This window comes from Vicia villosa, unplaced genomic scaffold (assembly GCF_029867415.1).
Source record: "Vicia villosa cultivar HV-30 ecotype Madison, WI unplaced genomic scaffold, Vvil1.0 ctg.000077F_1_1, whole genome shotgun sequence".
In the NCBI taxonomy this organism is placed as follows: Eukaryota; Viridiplantae; Streptophyta; class Magnoliopsida; order Fabales; family Fabaceae; genus Vicia; species Vicia villosa.
Genome location: NW_026705001.1, coordinates 235,639 through 258,165, shown reverse-complemented (window position 1 = coordinate 258,165; position 22,527 = coordinate 235,639). Strand labels below are relative to the sequence as shown.

The 22,527-nt window shown below is 36.4% G+C and overlaps 3 protein-coding genes across 4 annotated transcripts; 2 read left to right on the top strand and 1 right to left on the bottom strand.

Moving 5' to 3' along the window:
• Positions 1-658: 658 nt before the first annotated feature.
• Positions 659-7,542, top strand: LOC131623684 (uncharacterized). The gene is made up of 4 exons (XM_058894697.1): positions 659-947; positions 1,072-1,121; positions 1,270-4,551; positions 6,189-7,542. The coding sequence occupies exons 3-4, from the start codon at positions 1,306-1,308 to the stop codon at positions 7,125-7,127; spliced, it is 4,185 nt and encodes a 1,394-aa protein (XP_058750680.1). The 5' UTR covers positions 659-947; positions 1,072-1,121; positions 1,270-1,305; the 3' UTR covers positions 7,128-7,542.
• Positions 7,543-7,763: 221 nt separating this feature from the next.
• Positions 7,764-10,132, bottom strand: LOC131623685 (uncharacterized). 2 transcript variants are annotated; one of them, XM_058894698.1, is made up of 6 exons: positions 9,859-10,132; positions 9,603-9,776; positions 9,239-9,391; positions 8,621-8,710; positions 8,365-8,481; positions 7,764-8,075 (listed from the first exon to the last, which is right to left on the bottom strand). In XM_058894698.1, the coding sequence occupies exons 1-6, from the start codon at positions 10,048-10,050 to the stop codon at positions 8,031-8,033; spliced, it is 771 nt and encodes a 256-aa protein (XP_058750681.1). In that variant the 5' UTR covers positions 10,051-10,132; the 3' UTR covers positions 7,764-8,030. The 2 variants fall into 2 exon arrangements, with proteins under 2 accessions (XP_058750681.1, XP_058750682.1); XM_058894699.1 differs by having other exon boundaries at positions 8,365-8,475.
• Positions 10,133-21,013: 10,881 nt separating this feature from the next.
• On the top strand, positions 21,014-21,932 carry LOC131623735 (uncharacterized). The gene is made up of 3 exons (XM_058894759.1): positions 21,014-21,264; positions 21,375-21,486; positions 21,648-21,932. Exons 1-3 carry the CDS (start codon positions 21,014-21,016, stop codon positions 21,930-21,932), a joined length of 648 nt encoding a protein of 215 aa, XP_058750742.1.
• The last annotated feature ends 595 nt before the right edge of the window (positions 21,933-22,527 follow it).

The following is a 22,527-nucleotide window of genomic DNA, read 5'->3' as shown; positions in this document are numbered from 1 at the left end:
TGTTAATTTAATCTATAATATTAAAGTATTATAGAAGAATTGACTAATTTGTATAATATTTTATGATAAATTGATCGAATCCATACACTTTAGTGATTATTGATTTTATTTGTTGGTCTAATTATTTTCATATATTTTATCACTAAGAGAATGTACTCCAACACTTATTCTCTTATAATTTATAATTAGTTATTTTCATACTTACTTGCAGGCCAATCAAAATCATGAACCAAATTAAATAATTTAAAAATATTCATTTATTAGTTTGGCAAACCCAATACCAACACCAGCCTGGAAGAACAAATCACTGACAATATGGCATGTCTTATGGAATAAACATAAAAATAGTTAAAAATTCAATGATGGTGACCAACATCTATTCTATTTATTCTTTATTTCTGTTAATATTTAATTAGTTTTACTAACTTCTACAAGTTAAACAATTTATATTTAGTCTCTAAGTTGTGTTTCAAAAGAACAAATTAACAATACTCATATTTTATTATTCATAAAATTTTAATTATTTAATAATAAATATCAATTTTCATATTAATTAAATATTAAATATGAACCATGGCATGGTGACTCATGAACACTATGTGAAGAAATTAAATTCAACATTTGAAATCAAACAATTGAACCCTAAAAATCAAAATTACCATGACATATGATGTCCCACAACATAGATCTCACAAACATGAGAACATGACAGAGTAAAAGGTTTCTTTCCAGAGACAGCAACAATGAAAAAAAGAAAATTTAGAATAGTTTTATTATTGTTGTCATCATGATGATAGTTGTATTCTATCCTTTTCTTTCTTTCTCTTTCTCTTCTTTTCGTGCCGCCCCACACTCTCTCTTTTGTCAATGCCATAACACATTCATCTCCTTTTTCTTCTTAAACCAAACCAACAAGAATTCCCAAATACCCTAATTGATTATAGCTGGTGAGTCATTTATCTCAACGAAAAAATTGTTCTTTTTTTCATATTCGCTTACCCTTTATCCCCTATTTGATGATACTGTGATCAATTCATCATTTCCTCAAAAAAATATTTGTTTTGTTTTTAGGGATTGGATTTATCATTGTGGTTCTGTTGTGATTCATTCATTGGTGTGAGGTAATATTAAGCTTAATTTTTTGATAAATTTCTAAACTTTCTTATTTTAGCTTTTCTTCTCTTTTATGAGAACTGTTTATCATGGATCAGTGGATCTTATTTGGGGTATTCTTTTGTTTGTTTATGGTTGATGATGAATGAAAAACAGGTTTGAACTAAAGGGGAGTTATCAAAAGAGAGGGAGATGGGATCAGCGATTGAAATTGGAATCAAAATTAGGAAACTTGTTTTCATTTCAGTCAGAGGGGTTTATAGATCAGCTTGCCATCATCCATTTCTTTTGGGATTCTTAGGTTTCTTGCTTTTTTTGTACAGATATTTTCCTTTTCTGTTTTCTCTTTTGGTTTCTGCATCTCCTGTTTTGGTTTGTACTGCTCTTCTGCTTGGAACCCTTCTCAGTTTCGGGCAGCCAAATGTACCCGAGTTTGAAGAAAAGGAAGAGAGAGTTATTCATGGTGTTTCGTCTTACCAAACCGGGTTTTCGGAGGGTGAAACTGTTGTTTCTGATAGAGATGAGAGCTATTTTGTGAGAGGATATTCGCAACGTAGGAGTGATGTCGAAGAGAGTGGCATTGATGAAGGAAGTGCGGCGGGTGAGAAAGATGATAGGACTGAGAAGGATCGTGGTTTGCTTTTTGAGTCCGTGCTGGATCACGAAAACTTGATAGATGTTCAACCCGAGAATCAAGTAAAAGAGGATGTGGAAAGGGGATTCCGTAGTTTTGAGTTGGGAAAGAGCAATGAAGTTCGTGATGGGAACCTCACGTCTGAAGTTGTTTCGAGTGATGATGAAGCTATTGAGAAACAGTATGTGATGGTTCAAAAAGAAGATGATGATGTTTTTGAATTTGAGAATGGGAAAGTTCTGCGAGGTGAATTTGTTTCTTTTAAGGAAGGTGATGCAGATTGTTCACCCAGTTCATCTTGGAAACAGGTGGAGAAGAACTCTGATGAGGACGACGACTCTGAGGATTCAGGGTCTGATGGGGCAGAGAGTTCTTCGCCAGATGCTTCCATGGCTGACATCATTCCGATGCTTGATGAGCTCCACCCACTTTTAGACATAGATGCCCCACAGCCTGCTCATTTGTCCCGACATGGTTCTGATGCTGCATCTCAGAAATCTCAGAAAAGTAGTGATGATGATGATGATCAGAGTGTTGAATCGGATGATGATCAGAGTGTTGAATCAGATGAAGATGTTGAAAAACGTGGTGAAGCGGCAGAAGATGGTGTTGACGAAGAGGAAGAAGAAACGGAGGGTGGCAAAGAGGATGAAAGTAAATCTGCTATCAAGTGGACAGAGGACGATCAAAAGAATCTTATGGATCTGGGAACTTTGGAGCTTGAAAGGAACCGACGATTGGAGAATCTTATTGCCAGGAGAATGGCAAGGAGATTGATGACTGAAAAGAATCTAATAGACTTAGATAGTGCCGATATTCCCTATAATGTTGCGCCTATTTCTGTTAGACGCAACCCTTTTGATTTCCCCGATGAATCCTATGCTGCTGGCATGGGACTACCACCCATTCCTGGATCCGCTCCATCAATTCTACAGCCTAGACGAAACCCTTTCGATATTCCATATGACCCAAATGAAGAAAAACCTGATCTTAAACGGGACAGTTTTCAACAGGAGTTCACACATTTTAATCAAAAAGATGCAGTATTTCGGAGGCATGAAAGTTTCAACGTAGGACCATCAGTATTTGGGATGTCCAAGCAAGAGAGACATGATATTAGTTGGAAGCCTGTCTTTATATCTGAAAGGATGGCTTCGGAAGGTCCAAGCTATTTCCAGAGGCAATCTAGTGAAGTAAGTGATTCAAAGGCGAGTTCTGTTCCGGATACTGAATCAGTGAGTTCAGGTGATCAGGATGAAAGGAAATTCAGTGAACCAGACTTGTCTCCAGAGGCTGAATTAACGTCTAACATGGATCACGTTTTTAATGAGGCTGGTCATGGAAGCGCATCCTCTGAAGAAAATGAATCCGTGGAGATGATACAAGCTGAAGAGAGCAATGTTTTCCATGAAGAAAATGAAATAGTGCTCGGTGGGGTGGAAGATCCCTCTGAGATAGAATTTCTTCCTGCAACAGGAGAGAGTGAAATCGATGAGCAATTCAATGATGGGGAGACACGTTTGAGAAGAGAACCGAGTGTTGAGGTGAGCAGCAGCAGATCAAGCCAGTCTTCCCGATCAGAAGTGATTGATGACATACCTGATGATGAATCAGAAAAAACTGCAAATTTGCAGCATGAAGATGGTCACATCCCAGAATCAAGAATTTCAACCCAAATTTCAGTAGAGGAATCGAGAATTTCAAGCCAATCTTCAATGGAGGAATCGAGAATTTCAACCCTATCTTCAGTGGAGGAATCGAGAATTTCAACCCAAACTTCAGTGGAGGAATCAAACTTCCAGCATATAAGTCGTGAGGTGGAAGACACCCAACTGGTAGAGCCAGTTTATGATTCTAGTCCACCTGCAGCAGAAAAGCTCATATCTTTTTCTTCGGTGTCTTCTGATTCAGCAGCAGAGATTTCTGAGACAGTATTGCCTCCTGTTTCAGTCGATACTACTGCTGATGTGGCTGATAACGAATCGGAGGCACATGACAGACTGGATCATAATTCTTCTGATCATGATAAAACTCAAGCAGCCTCTTCTGAACTGCATGCAGAAGTCAAAAATGAAATGAGGTCCGATAAATCTCAAGATATAGATCAGCACAATGTTGCTGCAGAGGAGTCATCTGCAGTTATACCAAACTTTGTTGATCAAAATGATTCTACAGTGGCTGAGTTTGTGGATTCAAAATTTTCTTCAGATGTTGGATCAGAAAAGGGTGTAACTGATTCAGGCATGGTTCGTGAACAGGATATAGAAAACGTATTTGCTGATTCTGAAATTCTGCGTCAAGACAGTGTAGAATCTCTAGATTCAAACTATCAACTGGCTTCTTCTGAAAAGTTACATCCTATAGATAATGAGTCTGTGGAGGAAGATGCACTGCCGAATGAAATATCAAGACAAGATAATGAAGTTATGTCTGTTCCAGTCCAAGACGGCAATGAAGTTTTGGATTTGGTGGCTTCTGATGCCCACCATATACCTTCTAATAATTCATTTATGCATGAGGCAGGGGATTCACAGTTCTCACCAGTAGAAACGGAGCATTTAGAGGAAAATTTGTCAAATGAGGAACACAGATTTCCAATTGAACAAGATAATGTCTTTTTGTCAAGTTCTGTGGAGCAAGGTAACACAGATATCCACCAAGATTTGGATTACAATATGGTTTCTTCCACTTCTGATAGCCAACATGAAGTTGATGTCAAGTCTCCATCCAACTTGGAGTATCATCTGTCAAGCTCTGATAAATTGGTGGGTGCACAATCTTCCAATGATCATGATGAAAGTCAAGTAAGTCAAATTACTCATCCCTTGAAATTCTTTTGCTTTAGTTTCCATATGTTTAAGGAAAATCACGTGATAAATACACACACGGCTTTAAATGTTTTGCTAGATAGAACTATTTTCCTATTCAATTTAAACACGGGAATTGTAGTTTTTCCTCCTACTGGTATTATTCTTGTTGAAATTATGAGTTTTAGAAAAAAGAATGAGAAGAAGAGTGAAAAATATATATAATCATGGTGAAATATGATTGATACTAACTTGATACAAAAGACTAAACACCAACTTCTATTTATAAATGTAGAAAAATAACATCCGATATATTTTTAAATTATAAATAATGTACAATCACTAATCTATCTAAATAGGTAATTCTAAATCTAATGGATGATATGAATAATGGACTAATGGGCCGAATACAAATGACTACTAATAATTACAAAAATACATTATTTACACCATTTCCTCTTCCTCTCAAACTGGTGAATGTGTTTGGTTTGCTTCTCATCTATGCTTCTCAGCTTGAAAACAATCATTTCTGATAGAATTAGAGTTTGGTTTGCCTATCTTCACAACATATTTTGTAGGGTTGAGTTTGGTTTGCCCACATATTCTTAAGATGATATCAGAGCCTAACCTAGGTCACTTGTTTGGCTTTCTGCATCGTCCACGCTTGAGGCTCATTGAGACCTTAGCGTGAGGGGGTGTGTTGGAAATTTTGCCTTTATTACGGTCCGCCCTACTAACACAATTGCAGCATTTGGCTTGCCTTATTGTAATCTCTGACACCTTCATTGTATTGTATGAGAGTCTAATTCATCTCTACAAAACCGGCTCGTAAGGTGAGGGTTGTCCAAGCTTTATAAACACTACACAAATCATATCTCTATGAAATGTGAGACAAAATCCACCCCCTTCAAACCCAACATAATGAAGGCAAGTCAAATCAAATGTCGCAATTAGACAGCTAGGGGTGGATCACATTGAATACAGAATTTCCAACACATCCCCTGATGCTTAGGTCTCAATGAGTCTGAAGCATGGACAATGCGGGAAGCCGGAAGCCCAACAAGTGATCTAGAATAGGCTCTATACCACTTTAGAATTTGAACGGAGCCTAACTCATCCCTACAAAACCATTTTGTAAGCTAAGGATTTCCCCCACTTATAAACACAATACAAGTCAAATCTCTAAGTAATGCGGGACTAAATCCACCCCTTCAAACCCAACACAATGTAAGTGTTGGCGGCTGCAATGAAGGCAACACAAATGCCGCAATTAGGCGACTAAGAGCAGACCGCAATAGTTCGATAGGAATCCTTTTTTATCCATCATATTTCATCCCAACATCCTTTAAAAGATACTTAGCATATGACTACTGCACTTCTATTGCACAAGTGGATAGAATTGTTGCTTATAAAGAAGTAATTGTTCAAAATATGTTTTCTTGTGATTATTTCTGCATGCACGTGATTGAAACGCATGAATAAATGCATGAATAATTTATTTTTCCTTTTGATCTGTTTTCAACTAATGCTTGTAACAGCTCTGCTGACATTGCATTTGTTTGGGGTAAAGTGATGTTATTGATCTAATACTCTAAGCTAAAATAATTGATAATAAATTTTTTGACATTCTACAGAGTTCCGAAGATATTAAGGTAGAACCTTCACAAGATGCAGGCACTTCCAATTATGGAGTTGGAGAATCGCATGACGACTTAGATGCAACTTCGGTTTTTGTCTCTACTGCAACTTCTGTTAATTCTGACACACCTGAATTCCCCTTAGATGCAACTTCGGTTTTTGTCTCTACTGCAACTTCTGTTAATTCTGACACACCTGAATTCCGTTCACCCACTAGTGAAGCGCAGTTGGAAGTTCATAACCAACGTAGGGAAATTGCGAATGACGACCAAAATGAAGCTCGACAGAACTTAGTTCCTTCAGCAGAGGGCTTCATGTCTCCGAACAATGAAGAAAATATCAATGAATTTGACTATATGAATGAGATTAATGAGGAATTCTTGTCAGAATTGGACACCGTTGGGGATTTTAGTGTCGGTGATGTTGGTGCATTGCATCATAATGACATTGTACATGATGAAACTAGAGATGCTCAACTTAGTTCATTGCCGGAGGATGTAAAGACAGCAGAGGTTGAGCAGGACAATGACATACCAGTTCTTGAAGCAAGATCCCTTGAAGATATTGACATAGCTTTTAAGCAACTTCAAGAAGGAGTTGATGTTAGCGATGTCATCCTGCCAAGTACGATAAAAGATCAGCTTGGTAGTGAAGAATGTAAAGATCAAGTTGAAGTAAATTCAGACCTTCAAGTTATTGAAGCCAGATCCCTGGAAGATATCGATGTTGCTATAAAGGAAATCCCCAAAGATAATCATGGGGAGCTTCCAGAAAAATTGGATGCAAAAGATGCTTCGATCAAAATAGAAGCAAATGAAGTTGGCTCGGCAAAGTTGAATGAGCAGAAAACTGATGCATCAACAAATGCTGAAGAAATGAGCAGAACTACCGTTGATAAATCGGAAAATGTATCCAGTAGCCACTCTAGTAATTGAGAAAAAGCTCACAGTAAGAAATCTAGTTCCAGTTTGAGCTCTAGCGATTCTGATTGATATCGAGAGAGTTTATTTTGAGGGAGATGGAAGAGTAGTGAGTTTGTTATTTATGTTTTTTTCTTTGGTGGTGGGAATTTGAGTTTGTAGCCTCGGCAGCGACATGTCTTGGCTAATGGTAGTTGGGTCAGATTTCTATAATTGTGATGGATTGGTTTCTTCAAGAATGAGTTTTGGTTTTAATTCTTGAAGTCTGTAGTTTTTTGGTTCAGTTTTACCCTTGAGTGTGAGCTATTTGGTATATGTATAGGGTGAGAGCTTATTTCCAACAGTGTTGCCCCTTGTGTAGTCCAAAAGAAATTGGATTTTTGTACATTATAATTTGATTGTAGAAATGGTGATTGAATATGTTTGTGTATATACCAAGTAGTTGTTTCCGGCTTCTGTGTTATTTTTCCTACTTCTTTTTCTCTTCTTTACATAATGAGTATGTAGTCGATTCCATTTAATGGGATAAGGCTTGATTGTTGTTGATGTTGTAAGCGCTAGAAAATGAAGTTTGGTTCGACTTTCAAGATGGGCAGGTGTGAAAAAAACGGGGGAAAAGAAACATGAATTTTTTCACTTCATTACACTGTCTCAATCTCAAGGTAAACAAAAAGTTAAAAGAGAAAGCATTGTATCCATATCTTGACTAGTACAAATCTTAAGATGGAGAAACTGTTTACAACAAGCTGGAAGCTTACTTCAATGTCATCCATGAAAGAATGGAATTACAAAGCATGTCAGAGCCATGTTCTTTTTATTTTACTAGCTCTGTTTTTCACTTTCTTCATCTAAAAGTATGAGATACTGTCTTAATATTTATAAGTATTCCTAACCTATGAGACATTACCAGAAAACAAGTTACTTCCTTTGTTTCTTGTTTGCTGGCCTGGAAGTAGTCCCAACCTGCAGTGCAAACACATACGTGAGGGACACAAATAAATACAATTCTAAAGACTGTTGTCTGCAGCATACAGAACAAAAACTTTAAATAATTCAAAGGAATCTTCTGCTTTTCCTTCTTATTATCAGATATCATGATTAACTCTTCAATTCAGAGCAAATAGGTTTTCGTGAGGAAAAAAACTAACACTCTTCCTCATTTTCAACAAAATACTCTTGATAAACTTTGTTAATTTGGGATTTATCTTCCAATTCACCATCATAACTATAGTTATATAAAAGAATGTCTTACAGCAATTAGCTGTTCACTGATGTATGTCAGTGATCTCAGCATAGCCTCAAATGTATCCTTTGTGAGCTGAAACTTGAGCTCTGTTTCGCCTAATGGAGAGTTACTACAATCCTGCAGCTATAAAAGAAAACAGATATCACAAGGATATCCTTTCATACTACTATAACAACATTACCACCGCAGCTCCAATAAATTATTTCAACATTGCATGTTCACTGTTGCTGTCCTCTAAACAAGCTACTTTTTTACACATTACCTTAAGGGTGATTATAGCCACTCTATCTGCAGGGGATGCGCCGCGATTCTCCATCGTCCATGTCATTGATTTGAGGTAAGGAAGGTTTTCCTACAATTTTATTTTATAAATTATAACAAATAAATAAATAAAAGAAAATAGAACTTTAGAATTCTAGCTAACCAAAGCTCTTGTCAACTATATCTTCCCTTTCACACTTCGTTATTATTTATATGATATATTTTAACTTGGTTATGTTTTTTAATTCCATTTCATTGATCTTCCACATACTATTGCCATATTCTTTTTCCAAAACTTTTTCAAATTTGCCTAGCACCAAATCTTTTGAAAATCTTCCAATTTGAAGCATTGTACCAATTTATGCAGCTGAATGATATTCGCCATATACGTACAGAACATTCAACCATTTTCATATGCAGCCTAATGAAATCTTATACATCTACCTCTGTAATGCATACCTCAGTGAATTCAAGTATCTAAAAGATAAGACTGTGTAATGTAGTTTGAAATTTTTGATGATGTATAAAAAATTAACAGTAATAGGAAAAGATATGCAGCTAATGCAAAATCAAGGATATGATACAAGATAAATAAGAAGACATAGCAAAACCAACTGACCTCAAGTAGCAAGTTCTCAGAAGAAGCGATATCAAGCTGGGAAAGAGCATCATCTTCTTGACGTGGCCTCATAGATGTTGACATCGAGGAAGAAGGTGCTGAAGAAAAAGATGGAGGGGCCTGATCCAAAACAGTTGTCCTTGGCAACAAATCCTTAACACATAAAAGCAAGAGAAGAAGAATAATATCCAATTAATAACTCTAACTTTTTCAAAAATACCTATTGAAAGAAATTTTAAGATAAACGGAGCAGAACAGAACAGAGTGAAACCGAAAAGAAATCACATTTCATTGTTGTAGATATTTTATTAGGATGGAATGGAACAAAATTGTTGTAAAAAATGAGAGTAAATGATGGAATTACATGTTGTTGTGAAGATATATCTTGCTTCCAGCGATGACGATTTTTCTGGAAAGCGAGTAAAAGAATGGTTTGCAACTGCAACGGAAGATCGTCAGGAAATAATTTGAGAAGCTCGTCGTCGCTCCAGTTTTGATAAACAAATTTTCTGATAAGCCATCGAAGGCACGCCAACACCTATTTCACGCGTTTCGAATTAACATGAATTTCATTGAATTTGAATTTGAATGAAAAAGAAGAAAGCAGTAGAATATAGTACAGGATCGAGTTGGGAATGTGAAGAGAGATTGAGAAGGGATTGGAAATGCGATTTATCGGAAGGGGGAAGACCGGTTTTCCTTGTGTTCCAGAGAGTGGAGAGTATGTGGTTTAGAGTTTCCTCTGATTTTATGTGGTGAAGTTTGTAGAGTTGAAGTTGAAGCTCTTGCTTCATTTCACCGGTGTCCTCCATTTTTTCAGGTGAAGGTGGTTGTGTTGTTTTTTTTCTCGGCGATGGCGAGGGTTTCTCCGGTGGGTAATGGGGTGGTTTATGTTCTTGATTTGAAATTTTGAATAATGAAGTAAATTATTTGTTTTGTTTTTTAAAACTATGACTAGTATCTAAATTGAATTTATTTTTCAAAAAAAAAAAAAAAATTAAATTAAATTTTTGATTTTTTTAAAATAAAAAAAAAATTGTTTTTTTAATTAAAAAAGTCGATTTTTTACGGAAAAATAAAAAAAAAGCCATTTTTTTTCAAACAAAAACGTCGATTATTTACGAAAAATAAAAAAGTCGATTTTTACGAAAAATAAACAAGTTGTTTTTTTCGAAAATAAAAAAAATCAATTTTTGTGTATTTTCAAAAAACTCGATTTTACTGTATTTTCGAAAAAGACTCGATTTTACAGTATTTTCATAAAACTCGATTTTACTGTATTTTCAAAAAACTTGATTTCACTGTATTTTCACAAACCTCGATTTTATTGTATTTTTGGAGAAACTCGATTTTACTGTATTTTTAGATAAAATCAATTTTACTATATTTCCAAAAAAAATCAATTTTATTGTATTCTCCAAAAAAAAAACTCGATTTTACAGTAATTTTGGAAAAACTCAATTTTACTGTAATTTTGAAAAACTCGATTTTACTATATTTTCAAAAAAAAACTCGATTTTACTATATTTTCAAAAAACTCATTTTACTGCATTTTCGAAAAAACTCGATGTTACTGTATTTTAAAAAAAAAAACTCGTTTTTACTGTATTTTCAGAAACTCGATGTTACTATATTTTTTGAAAAACTCGATGTTACTATATTTTAAAAAATTTGTTTTTACTGTATTATCAGAAACTCGATTTTATTATATTTTTGAAAAAACTCGATTTTACTGTAATTAAATAACTCACTTTTATTGTATTTTTGAAAAATCGATTTTACTGTATATTTGGAAAAAAACTCAATTTTATTGTATTTTTGGTAAAAACTCAATTTTACGGTATTTTCAAAATACTCGATTTTTAGAAAATACAGTAAAATCAAGTTTTTTGAAAATACAGTAAAACCGAGTTTTTTGAACATATAGTAAAAACGAGTTTTTTTCAAAACACAATAAAATTGATTTTTCAAAAAACACAGTAAAATCAAGTTTTTTGAAAATATAATAAAATCAAGTTTTTTGAAAATTCAAGTAAAATCGAGTTTTTTAAAAATACAGTAAAGTACTTTCAACTGTTATTTTAACTTCAGTTCAATACAGTTCAGCGATTCGGTTCGGTTCATGTTTTTTTAGCAACCCTAACTATGAGTAAAAAAATACTTTCAACTGTTAATTTTATTTTGGTTAAAAAATGCTTTAATGGATTTAGATTTTAAAAATAATTTTATATACATAAAAGTCTAATGTATTTTTAAAGAATTTCTTAAAAGATAATAACTAATACTTCCTCTACTCTTATATATATATATATATATATATATATATATATATATATATATATATATATATATATAAAAGAAAAAAATTGTTTTTTTTAATTATTGGATGATTAATATATTTACTCTATATATTTAAAATATGTTGATTATTAATAAATTTAAAAATTAATTTTTTTATAAATAGAATTAGAGGAAGTAATATTTTTTTAACAATATTTTTATAATAATAATTTTATTACATTGGCATTTATATCATACTGAAAGATTTCAAAAGATTTTGTCGATTTATGAATTTTGTAGTCTAAATTTCATAAAATTCTAAACAACTTTTATGATTTTTTTAATAAAAGAAAAAAATTAACTATAAAAAGAACATTTCTCTAATACAACAACTATGCATTGAACATGAGATGTTTCGACATAGAGATAGGAGAGAGGGTGCAACAAGTCGATTTGAGGACTAGGTTTCGACATTTTCTGATGTCCGGTGGAGCCATCCACCACATAGACGGATGGAAGGAAGTGACGAGAAGGCCTTTTCGGAACTGGTTTCCAAGCTGGGACTCCTTTCCGTTAGGTAGAAGACCGGAGGTAGGCGGGGATGCAGATGTTGTTTCTGTGTATTTCTCTAAGTTACCAAATAAGTGCAGAGCAAGGGATTTGTTTGAATTATTTGGGTGTATTGGGAAGGTTGTGGAGGTTTCAATTGCACCCAGGAGAAACAAATTTGGGAAGAAATTTGGTTTCACTAGGTTCAAAGAAGTCATGGATGCGAGGCTCTTAGTAGTGAAGTTGGATAATGTAATCGTTGACGAGAAGAAGATTCATGCGAATATCCTTCGATTCGAAAGGTTTAGGAGTATTGATTCAGTGAATTGCTCAAAGGCGATGAGATTTTCCAGGTTCAAGAACCAAGGCCATCGGAACGATAACGTCGTTCGTGCTGGTAATGATTTTAACTTAAGGAGGGAGGATAAATCTTTTCCAGATGTGTTAGTAAACAAGCAGGTTAAGGAGGACAATGTCAAGTTTTTCTATTTGCGATTTTGTTCGAGGGAAGTCGACAAAAATAGATTTTCTAAAGCTAAGTGGGGATCGTGAATATTTCAGGTTCCTCTTACAGGATGCAATATGTTCTGGAAAAGGAAGGTTATTTTAATATTAGAGTTTCTGTTGTGGGTTCGAATCTTGTCCTTCTTGAGGAAAATGAAATCGGTGCTTTGAAGGAATTTTTAGAGGAAGACAATTTGAAGTGGAAGGGGTGGTTCAAAGAGGTCAGGGGGTGGAAGGTGTAGGAGGTGGACGACGAAAGGTTGTTGGGGGTGAGAATCTTTAGTGTTCCATGCTTTGCGTGGTACATCGATTTTTTTTGTGGCGTTGGCAAATTCTTTTGGTTCGTTTGTGATTACGGACGAGAATACTTCTAATAGAGTGGATTTTGATTTCACTAGAGTCACGGTGAAAGTGAAACTGTTTTTTCAAACTCCAGTAGTCGATTTCGGTGGACATAGATAGAAAGATTTTTGCCTTAACTCTCTATGAAGATTCACTCAATCAGCAGTGTTTTACAGGTATATTCGAATCTCAAATTACTGAATCGGTTTCTTCCAAGGCCTTGGATTCGCATGAAGCTTGGTCGTATGATTCAATTAGGGAGAAAGTCTATAATGGGTGGTGGGAGTCAATTATGGCTCAGTATGTTCCAGTCATTCCTGTGAAGAGGAGTATAGTGAGGAAGGAAACAAGAGGAGGAAGTAGCGGTGACGTAACTGATGTTCCTTTACTATCTGATACCTGTAGCCTTACAAAGAAGGATACCATGGTTGCATCGTTTGACAGAAGTATTTGCAACGCCTCTTCTCAGACCTCTTCGCTTTTGTCCTCAATTCCTCCTTGTGTTCAAAGCAACTCTATGTATAGGAAGAAGTCGGAGTAGCTAAAATGTTCTTTGGCTTCTCGAAAAGAGGTTCGGTTTAAGAGAGTGAAGTTTTAAAATATGGTGGAATTTGGTGGTGTGTTGAGAAAGGGAGCTCTTAGGGGTATGAAGAAGAGGATCAAAAGGAAGGGACAAACTAATATGAGGTCGATTTCGTTGGGTAGGATAAACTCTACCAACCCATCTCTCGACACTTTCGCTTCAGTCGGTTTGCATGGGGACCAAAACGAGTTTTCTCACATTTGTAGAAATAATTCAAAACAGTGGGAAAATTTAGGAGACAATGGAGGTAAATTATGGTTGGCTATTAAGGCTTTGGGTGTGATGGAAAGGGAAGAAGAGAAAATATGTTTATTTAATAAAATTGAGAAGTTGGTGAAGAAGAGGGGAGAAAGGTATGAGAGAAGGAGAATCTTACTTATTCAAAATGATTATTGGTTCTTTGAACATTAGGGGGGATACTCTTAAAAGGATAAGAGTTAGTTCTATGATTATAAAAGGTGGAGTGGGTGTGTTCTTGATTTAAGAAACTAAGTTGGCAACGATGCAAGATTTTTGTGCGAAAAGTTTGTGGAGAAATACACATATTGGGTACTCGTTTTCTAATTCTTATGGCTCGTCAGGGGGTTTAATAACCCTTTGGAAGGAAGGGGTGATGGAGGTTTTACATAGTTTCAAAGGAGAGGGTTATCTGGAGATTAAAATCTCATGGAAGGATCAATATTACGATGTGGTGAATGTTTATCCGTCTTGTATTCTGAGAAAGAAGAAAGAATTATGGGGTAAGTTGTTGGAGCTGAAGGAGGTGTATAGGGATGGGGAGTCAATTATTGAAGGAGATTTTAATGCTATTAAGCACCATAGTGAAAGGAAAGGGAGAAGTTTGAACAAAAATGTTAACGAAACGAATCTTTTTGCAGACTTTATAGTGGAAATTGGTTTGGTGGATATTCCTTGTAATGGTAAAAAGTTTTCTTGGTATAGTGGTGACAAGAAGGCAATGAGTCGTATTGATCGGTTTATTATGTCGGATACTATGAATGGTTCAAAAATTGAGGATAACGTGAGGGTTATTAAATATGGGGGTGTTTGGAAGTAGAGTTTGATGTTTCTCAATCCGATAGCTTGAAGAATCGGAAGGAGGCGACAAGGAGTTTTAGGTTGAATTTGAGGATAAAAGAAAATATGCTTGCACAAAATTCGAAAGTTAAATGGCTCAATGATGGCGATTGTAATAGTAGCTACTTCCATAAGGCAATGAAGGAGAGAAGAAGATATTATCATATCAGTCCTATTTCTTTTTTGGGTTCTCTTTTTGAGTCGGTTGCGGATGTTAAGGAAGAAGCGTGGAGGCATTTTTCTAAATATTTTGTAGAATCAGAGAGATAGAGGATGGTTTTTGGAAGGGATTACTTTCAATAGTATTAGTATGGAGGAGAGGTTACTTCTTGAGAATCCCTTTCAAGAGGAGGAGATAAAAGAGGCTGTTTGGAGTAGCGGGAGTTCTAAGAGCCAGGGACCCGACAAATACACATTTTTGTTCATTAAAAAATGTTGGTATTTCCTTAAAGAGGATTTTATCCGTTTCTTCAATTGCTTTCACTTTGATGATGTGTTGTTCTAGGAAATGACTTCATCTTTCTTGACTTTGGTTCCAAAATCTCCAAACTCGTTCTCTTTGGAGGATTATAGACCAATTTGTCTAGTTGGTTATATGTATAATGTGATTGGTAAGCTTTTGGCAGGGAGAAAGGATGTTGAATTCTATTGTATCTCCGTGCCAAAGTACGTTTGTGCCTGGGAGACAATTACTCGATGGTGTTTTGGTGGCTAATGAAGTGGTTGATTATGCTAAGAGGGAGGGGAGAAATTGACTTTTTATTTAAAGTGAACTTCGAAAAATCATATGACAAAGTGAATTGGAATTTCTTAAGATTCATGTTGGAGAAATTGGGGTTTGGCACGGTTTGGAGGAGATAGATGGATCTTTTGGTTTTTCAAAGAAAAATTTCTGTGTTAGTCAATGGTAGTCCAACTAAGGAGTTTGTAGTGGAGAAAGGGTTGAGGCAAGGAGATCCCTTATCTTCTTTTATTTTTGTCTTGGTGGCGGAGGGCCTAACGAGGTTAGTAAGAAAATTTATTGAAATTGGGGAATATTATGGCTTTATCCTTAATGAGAGGTGTAAAATTGACATTCTTCAATTCGCGAATGATACTATTTTGGTGGGAGAAGGTTCTTGGAAGCATGTGTGGGCTATAACGTTGGTGTTCAAAGCCTTTTAGCTAGTATCGGGGCTCGGTATTAACTATCATAAAAGCAAATTGATTGGTATTAATACTAGTAGCAAATTCGTGGAAGCTGCGACTTATGTTCTTTCTTGTAAGGTGGAAGCTAGTAACTTCACTTTTCTTCGGATTCCGATTGGTGCCAATCCGAGGAAATATTCGACATGGGCCCCTCTTTTGAATAGAATGAGGAAACGTCTTTCGAGTTGGCAAAATCAATTTCTTAATCTTGGTGGAAGGATTACTCTCTTGAAATCTATTCTTTGTGCTCTTACTATTTTTACTATGTCTTTCTATAAAATGCCATCGAGGATAGCTAAAGACTTCATGAGTATTCAAGGCAACTTCTTATGGGGGGTTCGGAGGGTAAGAGAAAGATTCATTGGGTGAGTTGGAAGAAGGTGTGTCTTCCATGTGAGAAAGGGGAGCTAGGCATAAAAAACGTTTTAGATTTTAATTTAGCTCTTCTTAACAAATGGGGATGGAGAATTTTGCAAGGCTTCGATAATCTTTGGTATGATTTATTGAAAGCTCGCTACAGTGACATTTCTTTGAAGATGTATAGTGACGGGGCTAGCGGTAAAGTTTCCTTTTTTGACTCATCTTGGTGGAAGGACATCCTCAAAATCAGTTCACTTTCTCTTAGGGATCCTATTGTGGATTTTTGTAAGTTTGTAATTGCGAATGACTTTAATATTCCTTTTTGGGAATCTCGTTGGTTGAAGGAGTCTAGCTTGAGGGAGGAGTTTTCGAAATTATTTATGCTTTCTAGTTTGAAAGAAGTTTTGGTGGTCGGGATGGCGGGTTGGAGGAATGGAGAGTGGTGTTGGAGTGATATTGGTTTTAAGGCTTTAACGTGTCTTCTATGAATCGTTTGAGATTTTCTTATATCGAAATGTTATTAGGATGTGTTGTTGTGTGGGCTCCAAATGTGACAAGGTTGTTTGGTCCGTGGACCTGGGAGGATTTTTTGGTCTCTTCTTATTATGATTTGTATACTAGCTTCCAAAATCCTTTTGGCCCTCGCAATAGGAACGACGTCTTCTTGGACAAGGTTTGGAGTTTGGAGATTTATTTCAAGATCAAGGCTTTTGGTTAGAGACTTTTTGTTAATAGACTTCCAACGAAGGATCTTTTGAAGTTTAGAGGTATTGCTTTTCCTTTAAACTCTATAAAGTGCGCATTTTGTGGTATAGATTTTGAGGATAGGGATCATTCATTTTTCAATTGTAAAGTGGTGAAGATTATTTGGAATGATATAGCTCTATGGGTTGACAAACTGGTTGGTATAGAGGAGAAGTGCTTATCGAATTTTATGGATTGACACTTGTTTTGCAAAGGAAAGAAGGTTAAGGAGGGCAAGTTAAGTGTAATTTGGCTTGCAACTACAAGGTCTATTTTGCTTTTGCAGAATGGAATTTGCTTTCGGAATGACGGTTGGAATGTTGATTAGACGGTGTGGAATTAAATTTTTTTGATTTGGAAGTGGTTGCTTACAGGAGATATTACTAATCCCAATTCCAGTTTTTACGACTTTAGTCAATACCTTTTGTTATTTTTATCGTAGTTTCAGTTGCTTGGTAATTTCTTTCTTTTTGTCAGGTTTTTTACTCTCGTTCTATTGTGTAAACAAGTTGGAGAACCCTTAGTTCTCTCGTTAATATATTCTTGCTTACACAAAAAAAAAAAAACTATGCATTGAACATAAACGTTTTAGGTGTAGGAATAATAAGATCCCTAAAACCAAACTCTCCTCTACAACAAATAGTCCCTTTGTACTAATTAAAGGAAAAAAAAAACACACATACACATTTTTTCTATAATAAATTACAAATAAAAAATATTAAATTTTATTTTATTTTAATATTTTTTTACCAAAAATGCATCTTTTTAAAAATAAAATTAGATGAAAATTGTATTTTATACTCCTACTATTTTAAAAAAGATTCAACTAAGTTTTTCCAAAAGTGAATGATGTTTTTCTTGAGGTGCGTAGCTATCAACTAAGTCATCTTTCTACAATACATGATTAAATGGTTCCTTGGACAATTGATATCGTTGTACTTTTCGAACTTAAGTACTTTGAATTTTGGAGGAACCATAACATCAATGACCAAGCATAAGTCGAATGCATTCAAATTGTAACTATCATTCTCTTCAATTGCCCTTAGTCATTATGTGATTGAGCGTCTTGGGGTTGGTGATTGGCGATTGTGCACAAATTGTCGGATACATGATTTGAGGTATCATTACCCATTGAGAATGATGAAAAGGAGGACGATTAACATCTTGCGGTTGAGGAATAGAGTTATGGTGTCCTAGAAATGGGAGAAAAACCACGCCTTTGTCAATAGACAACCAAAGAATAACGCTATGTGAAAATTGTTTCAACACATAATATACCCTCAATTAACCTAGGTCCCAAATACAACCACACTCTCCAAAATAAATATTGAACTACATCTCACAACACAATAATACAAGAGCATAAGAGAACAAAGAAAGTCAAATAAAAGCTTAAAGTGTTTTTGGCTGGTGCATCTTCTAAAGAAAAACTTGAATCCTATATATAGCTTTGGATTCCCTCTTCCATCACTAAACTAAGTGATGTGGGACTTAGAAGAACTTTAATCCTATATATAACTTTAATCCTATATATATATATATATATATTATTTATGCCACATGTATTTTCACTTCTATCCTTAGCGATGATGATGTCAGTTGTACTCTCTTCGGCTCAAATTCTAAAGCTCCCATTAAAGGTATCATTGATGCTTTATGACCATTCATTTTTTATTTTAGATTCTCGGATCTCGTTGCTAATAGTGGAGTTACTCTTTTAGAGATGAGGGCAGAAGATTCTTTAATTGACGCTGAAAAAAGGATGAGGAGGATGATGGATGATGAGAAAGAGGAAAAAGAGAAGGAGAGAAACAATTTGGAGAACCGGAAACAAGAAATGGTTACAACGGTTGATTTGCAATTATTTGTGAAGGAATTTGAGATAAATCATCGCGATACCGCAAAATTCTTTGCTTTGTTGAGTTTATTATCATTGGTGGGTAATTATGATTTTTCTTGTTACATATTCGTCTATATTAGGTGTTGTTATTGTTTGAGTTGTTAATGATCTTTTAGGAAGATTTAGTTTTGCTATAGTGGTGGTTTAAGATGGTTTTTTACTTTTGTAAATAAGACATCTGCCATAAATAATACGCATAGCAGTCAAATCACAATACTAAAGTAAGAAAAAATGACTTAGTTAAATTTTCAAAGGGATTAAATAAGAATTTTTTTCTCAATAATTAATCTAGACTCTGTAGTTTTTGTGAAAGATTAAAATGAATATTCTTTTAATATTATATTTATTTTTTATACATAAGTAAATAAATAATTTTTTTAATTAAATATTACTTTTTATTTTTTACACATAAATAAATAAGAGATTAATTATTGTACATTGTGAGTGTAAAAAGTTGAGAATATCTTACCCCACCCTTTTGGGTCTCTCTTGCATCATGCAAGTTACCTAAAATGCCTATGCTTCCGTAGATGTACCTCAGGAAGCACCATTTTATTTTGTTTAACGTTGTTTTTTTTCTGTAGATGTACATACGAAAGCTTTCGTAGATGCATCTACAGAAGCATTTGATGTTATATTCGCGTCAGACTCTTCTCATTCCCCATTCTTCATTTTTCTCATTTCCAAACACTCAAACTCTCCAAACCTCAAAAATCAAACTTCCACAAAACTTGTTTTCTTTCTCTCGAGTTCGGCCGATAACGTCAACATCAACTATTAACACATTCCAACAACTTCAAAACTTAATTTAATCGGTCGGTTTTTGACTTTTTGAGTTATTTTAGAGTATTTGTAATAGATTTAGAGTTTAATTTTTAGGTGTAGAAATGATTGAATAGTTTTAGAAATGTAGTTTAGAGACAATGCAGGTACTGTATGATGTGTAAAATGGACGACCAAGCCACCAAATTGGGATTTTTAACCCTCTGCAACAGTGACCAGACACCATTGTTGCATTTTTGAGGTTTTAGAATCTTCTGTAGATTCATCTACGGAAGAATGGAACGTTGGGTCATTCCAAGATGCACCTACGGAAGAAAACCAGTTTATTGAAACGTAAGGTACTTCCGTAGATGCATCTACGTAAGATAATTTTTTTTTCTTTTCTTGTTATAACTACAGAGTATCTAACTCAATTTTATTTTTATCATAATGCAGACATTATGGCCGACCATCCAGACTGCATTATCCATGGGAGGACTGCACAACATGCATCCGTACGACATGAACAAAATGCATGTAGTATCACAGGGGACTGATGGAGTTGCCGTTCTAGCAAATGTACATGCTACACCCGTTCCAGCAAGGCCTTCTCCATCCATTCCAGGTGAGGGGACTTCTTCATCCATTCCAATTGAGGGGCCTTCTTCATCCATTCCAGTTGAGGGGCCTTCTTCATCTACTACTTCATCACGAAGGCCTCAGGATGATGTTAAGGGTTCCTCACAGATGCCCTCCGCCCGCAAACGTCAACGGGGAAGTTCTTCTACTCCTGTGCCTGTGCCAGTGACGACCGATGCAGGATCTCTAGTGCCACCTCTTGAGTTGCACGAGGATGATGAGGTGCCGGTGTAACGCCTCAGTCACCCATCCCATAATTGCTCAAAGTCAAGCACACTTAACTGTGGAGTTCTTATAAAACGGGATACCGAAAATAAGATGCATCTTGTTGGTATAGGTAGTACCCATAAATCCTTATATGCTTTCCATTAACCATGCAGTCCCAAACCTGCACGACATCAGGATCCCTTTCATTCCGATGTGGCAACCACCCTTGCCTTCTTCGGCCTTAGGTGTTACATGCGGTGCAACCACCCCTCGCCTTCTTCGGCCTCGGGTGTTACAGCCGGAGCCTATCTGGTACCCGAGGGTCCTATAGATATATCCCAGTTGACAGGGTATGCAGATCATTCAGCCAAAAATATCTAAGAGAGAGGTAAATTTTCTTTGGTTATTACTTATTACTTTTTTTCTCCAGTTTCTAATTAATTGTTTCTAACTTTGCTTATTAATAATTGTTTTTTTGAAAAAAATTTAGGATAGGGAACCCTAGAAGTTCTACAATCACGACCGGAAGATTGCCGCTCTCGTGCAGCCTAACGAGGCTTGGTTCCAGGATGTCCTCACAGCTTCTAGGCCGAGGGACCTCTGTCAGGTCGGGTTCTAGAAGATACATAATGGGATGCTGATGGCATTTGTAGAGAGGTGGCATCTAGAGACATTGTCATTTCATCTTCCTCACGGTGAGATTACCATCACTATTTACGACATTGCATGCCTCTTGCATATACCTATCAGGGGTACCCTCCTTAGTCACGGTAGGCTGGTGAAGGAGGAAGCGAGGGAGATGCTGATTGAGGAAATGAGGGCTGATTCAGAGGACGCGCTTGAGGAGGTTGAAAGGACCCGCGAGACGCATGTCAGGTTTCACTTCTTGAGGTGAGAGTACGATGCTGAGATCCTTGCGGCACAAGCTACTACTGGTGACAATGATGAGGTGCATATACACAAGCAGTTGGTTCTGAGATGTTACTTTCTATATTTGTTAGGCACCCAACTGTTTGTGGACACGAGCTCGTCGTATACAATCGTTGTTTACCTGAAGTATTCATTAGATACCGCATGTGTCCGAGAGTACAACTAGGGAGTGGCTACACTCGCGTACACCTACACAGACTCGGAGAGGGATACCTTTGGAAGACAAGGACTGTGGCAGGCAGTTGAATCCTTATAGCGTTAACAATCTTATACCCTTCTATTTTTTCTCAAAGTTTGTTATATATTTGTGACAATATATTTGATCCCCGTGTTTTATTTTTTAGGGTTGGATACTACAACACTTCCCAGACATTATTGGCTGGGGAGAGGTGTCGGGTTACACTGAGGCCATGTCGCGTGCTAGAGCCTTCGTCCCCTTCAGAGGGAATCATGTGTCGGATCCTTTCAGGCGCTGTCTCGACCTCATGGCCGCTGAGGACGTTCGATATGACTGCTATGATGATCACCGTGAGGCGGTTTTGTGGAACGACATCGCCCTATATTATGGATGGTTGGCTTCTAGTTTGACCATTATTATTCGTTATCTTCCGGAGCGCGCCGTGGGTTAGATTGGCTACCAGCAAACAATACCTCGCCACTCTTCGGTCTCCGCTCATGTCGCCATGACCCGTCGGCAGCTAGATGATGCCTTTGCAGACTGGGAGCATCACATGGTTCCTGACGAGGCTCGGGTGACCAGATCAGAGGTAGACTGGAGCTGCGTCAACGAGTACAACACCTGGTACCATGGAATGTCACACCCATAGATGATTTCCACTACATCGAGATCACCGCCCAGACCAGCCCACGAGGAGATTTTTTGAACTCATCAGGCTCAGCTGGACCACACTCAGGATGTTCTTCCTCGGTGTCGTCATATACCTAACATGGGACGGACATGCATTGCAGATGGTTTCTTTCCTGAGGGGTCTGATGCTAGGTGTATAATGGATGGTATGAATAGGCTGGCAGAGGAAACATTTTAGTACCATCGACATCGTGCTAGGACAAGTGGGCACTTGATGGTAGAGGCAGAGTAGCCACCAAACGGCATGGTGGACGCAAAGACGGAGGCGGGGCCAGAGGCAAAGGAGAGGCGCATGATGATGTCCGACACACACAATAGTGATGGCTGTGAATTTTTTTGATATCTGTATTTTGAAT

Bases quoted from the DNA above. Each gene is read 5' to 3' on its own strand.
- LOC131623685 (XM_058894698.1), bottom strand. From the start codon at position 10,050: ATGGAGGACACCGGTGAAATGAAGCAAGAGCTTCAACTTCAACTCTAC. The intron at 9,777-9,858 runs GTACTATATTCT...CGCGTGAAATAG, and splicing joins CACATTCCCAACTCGATCCT to GTGTTGGCGTGCCTTCGATG. The intron at 8,482-8,620 runs GTAATGTGTAAA...TTTCTTTTATAG, and splicing joins TGGCTATAATCACCCTTAAG to CTGCAGGATTGTAGTAACTC.
- LOC131623735 (XM_058894759.1), top strand. From the start codon at position 21,014: ATGGCATTTGTAGAGAGGTGGCATCTAGAGACATTGTCATTTCATCTT. The intron at 21,265-21,374 runs GTGAGAGTACGA...TATATTTGTTAG, and splicing joins GTCAGGTTTCACTTCTTGAG to GCACCCAACTGTTTGTGGAC. The intron at 21,487-21,647 runs GTACACCTACAC...TTTATTTTTTAG, and splicing joins TAGGGAGTGGCTACACTCGC to GGTTGGATACTACAACACTT.
- LOC131623684 (XM_058894697.1), top strand. From the start codon at position 1,306: ATGGGATCAGCGATTGAAATTGGAATCAAAATTAGGAAACTTGTTTTC. The intron at 4,552-6,188 runs GTAAGTCAAATT...GACATTCTACAG, and splicing joins ATGATCATGATGAAAGTCAA to AGTTCCGAAGATATTAAGGT.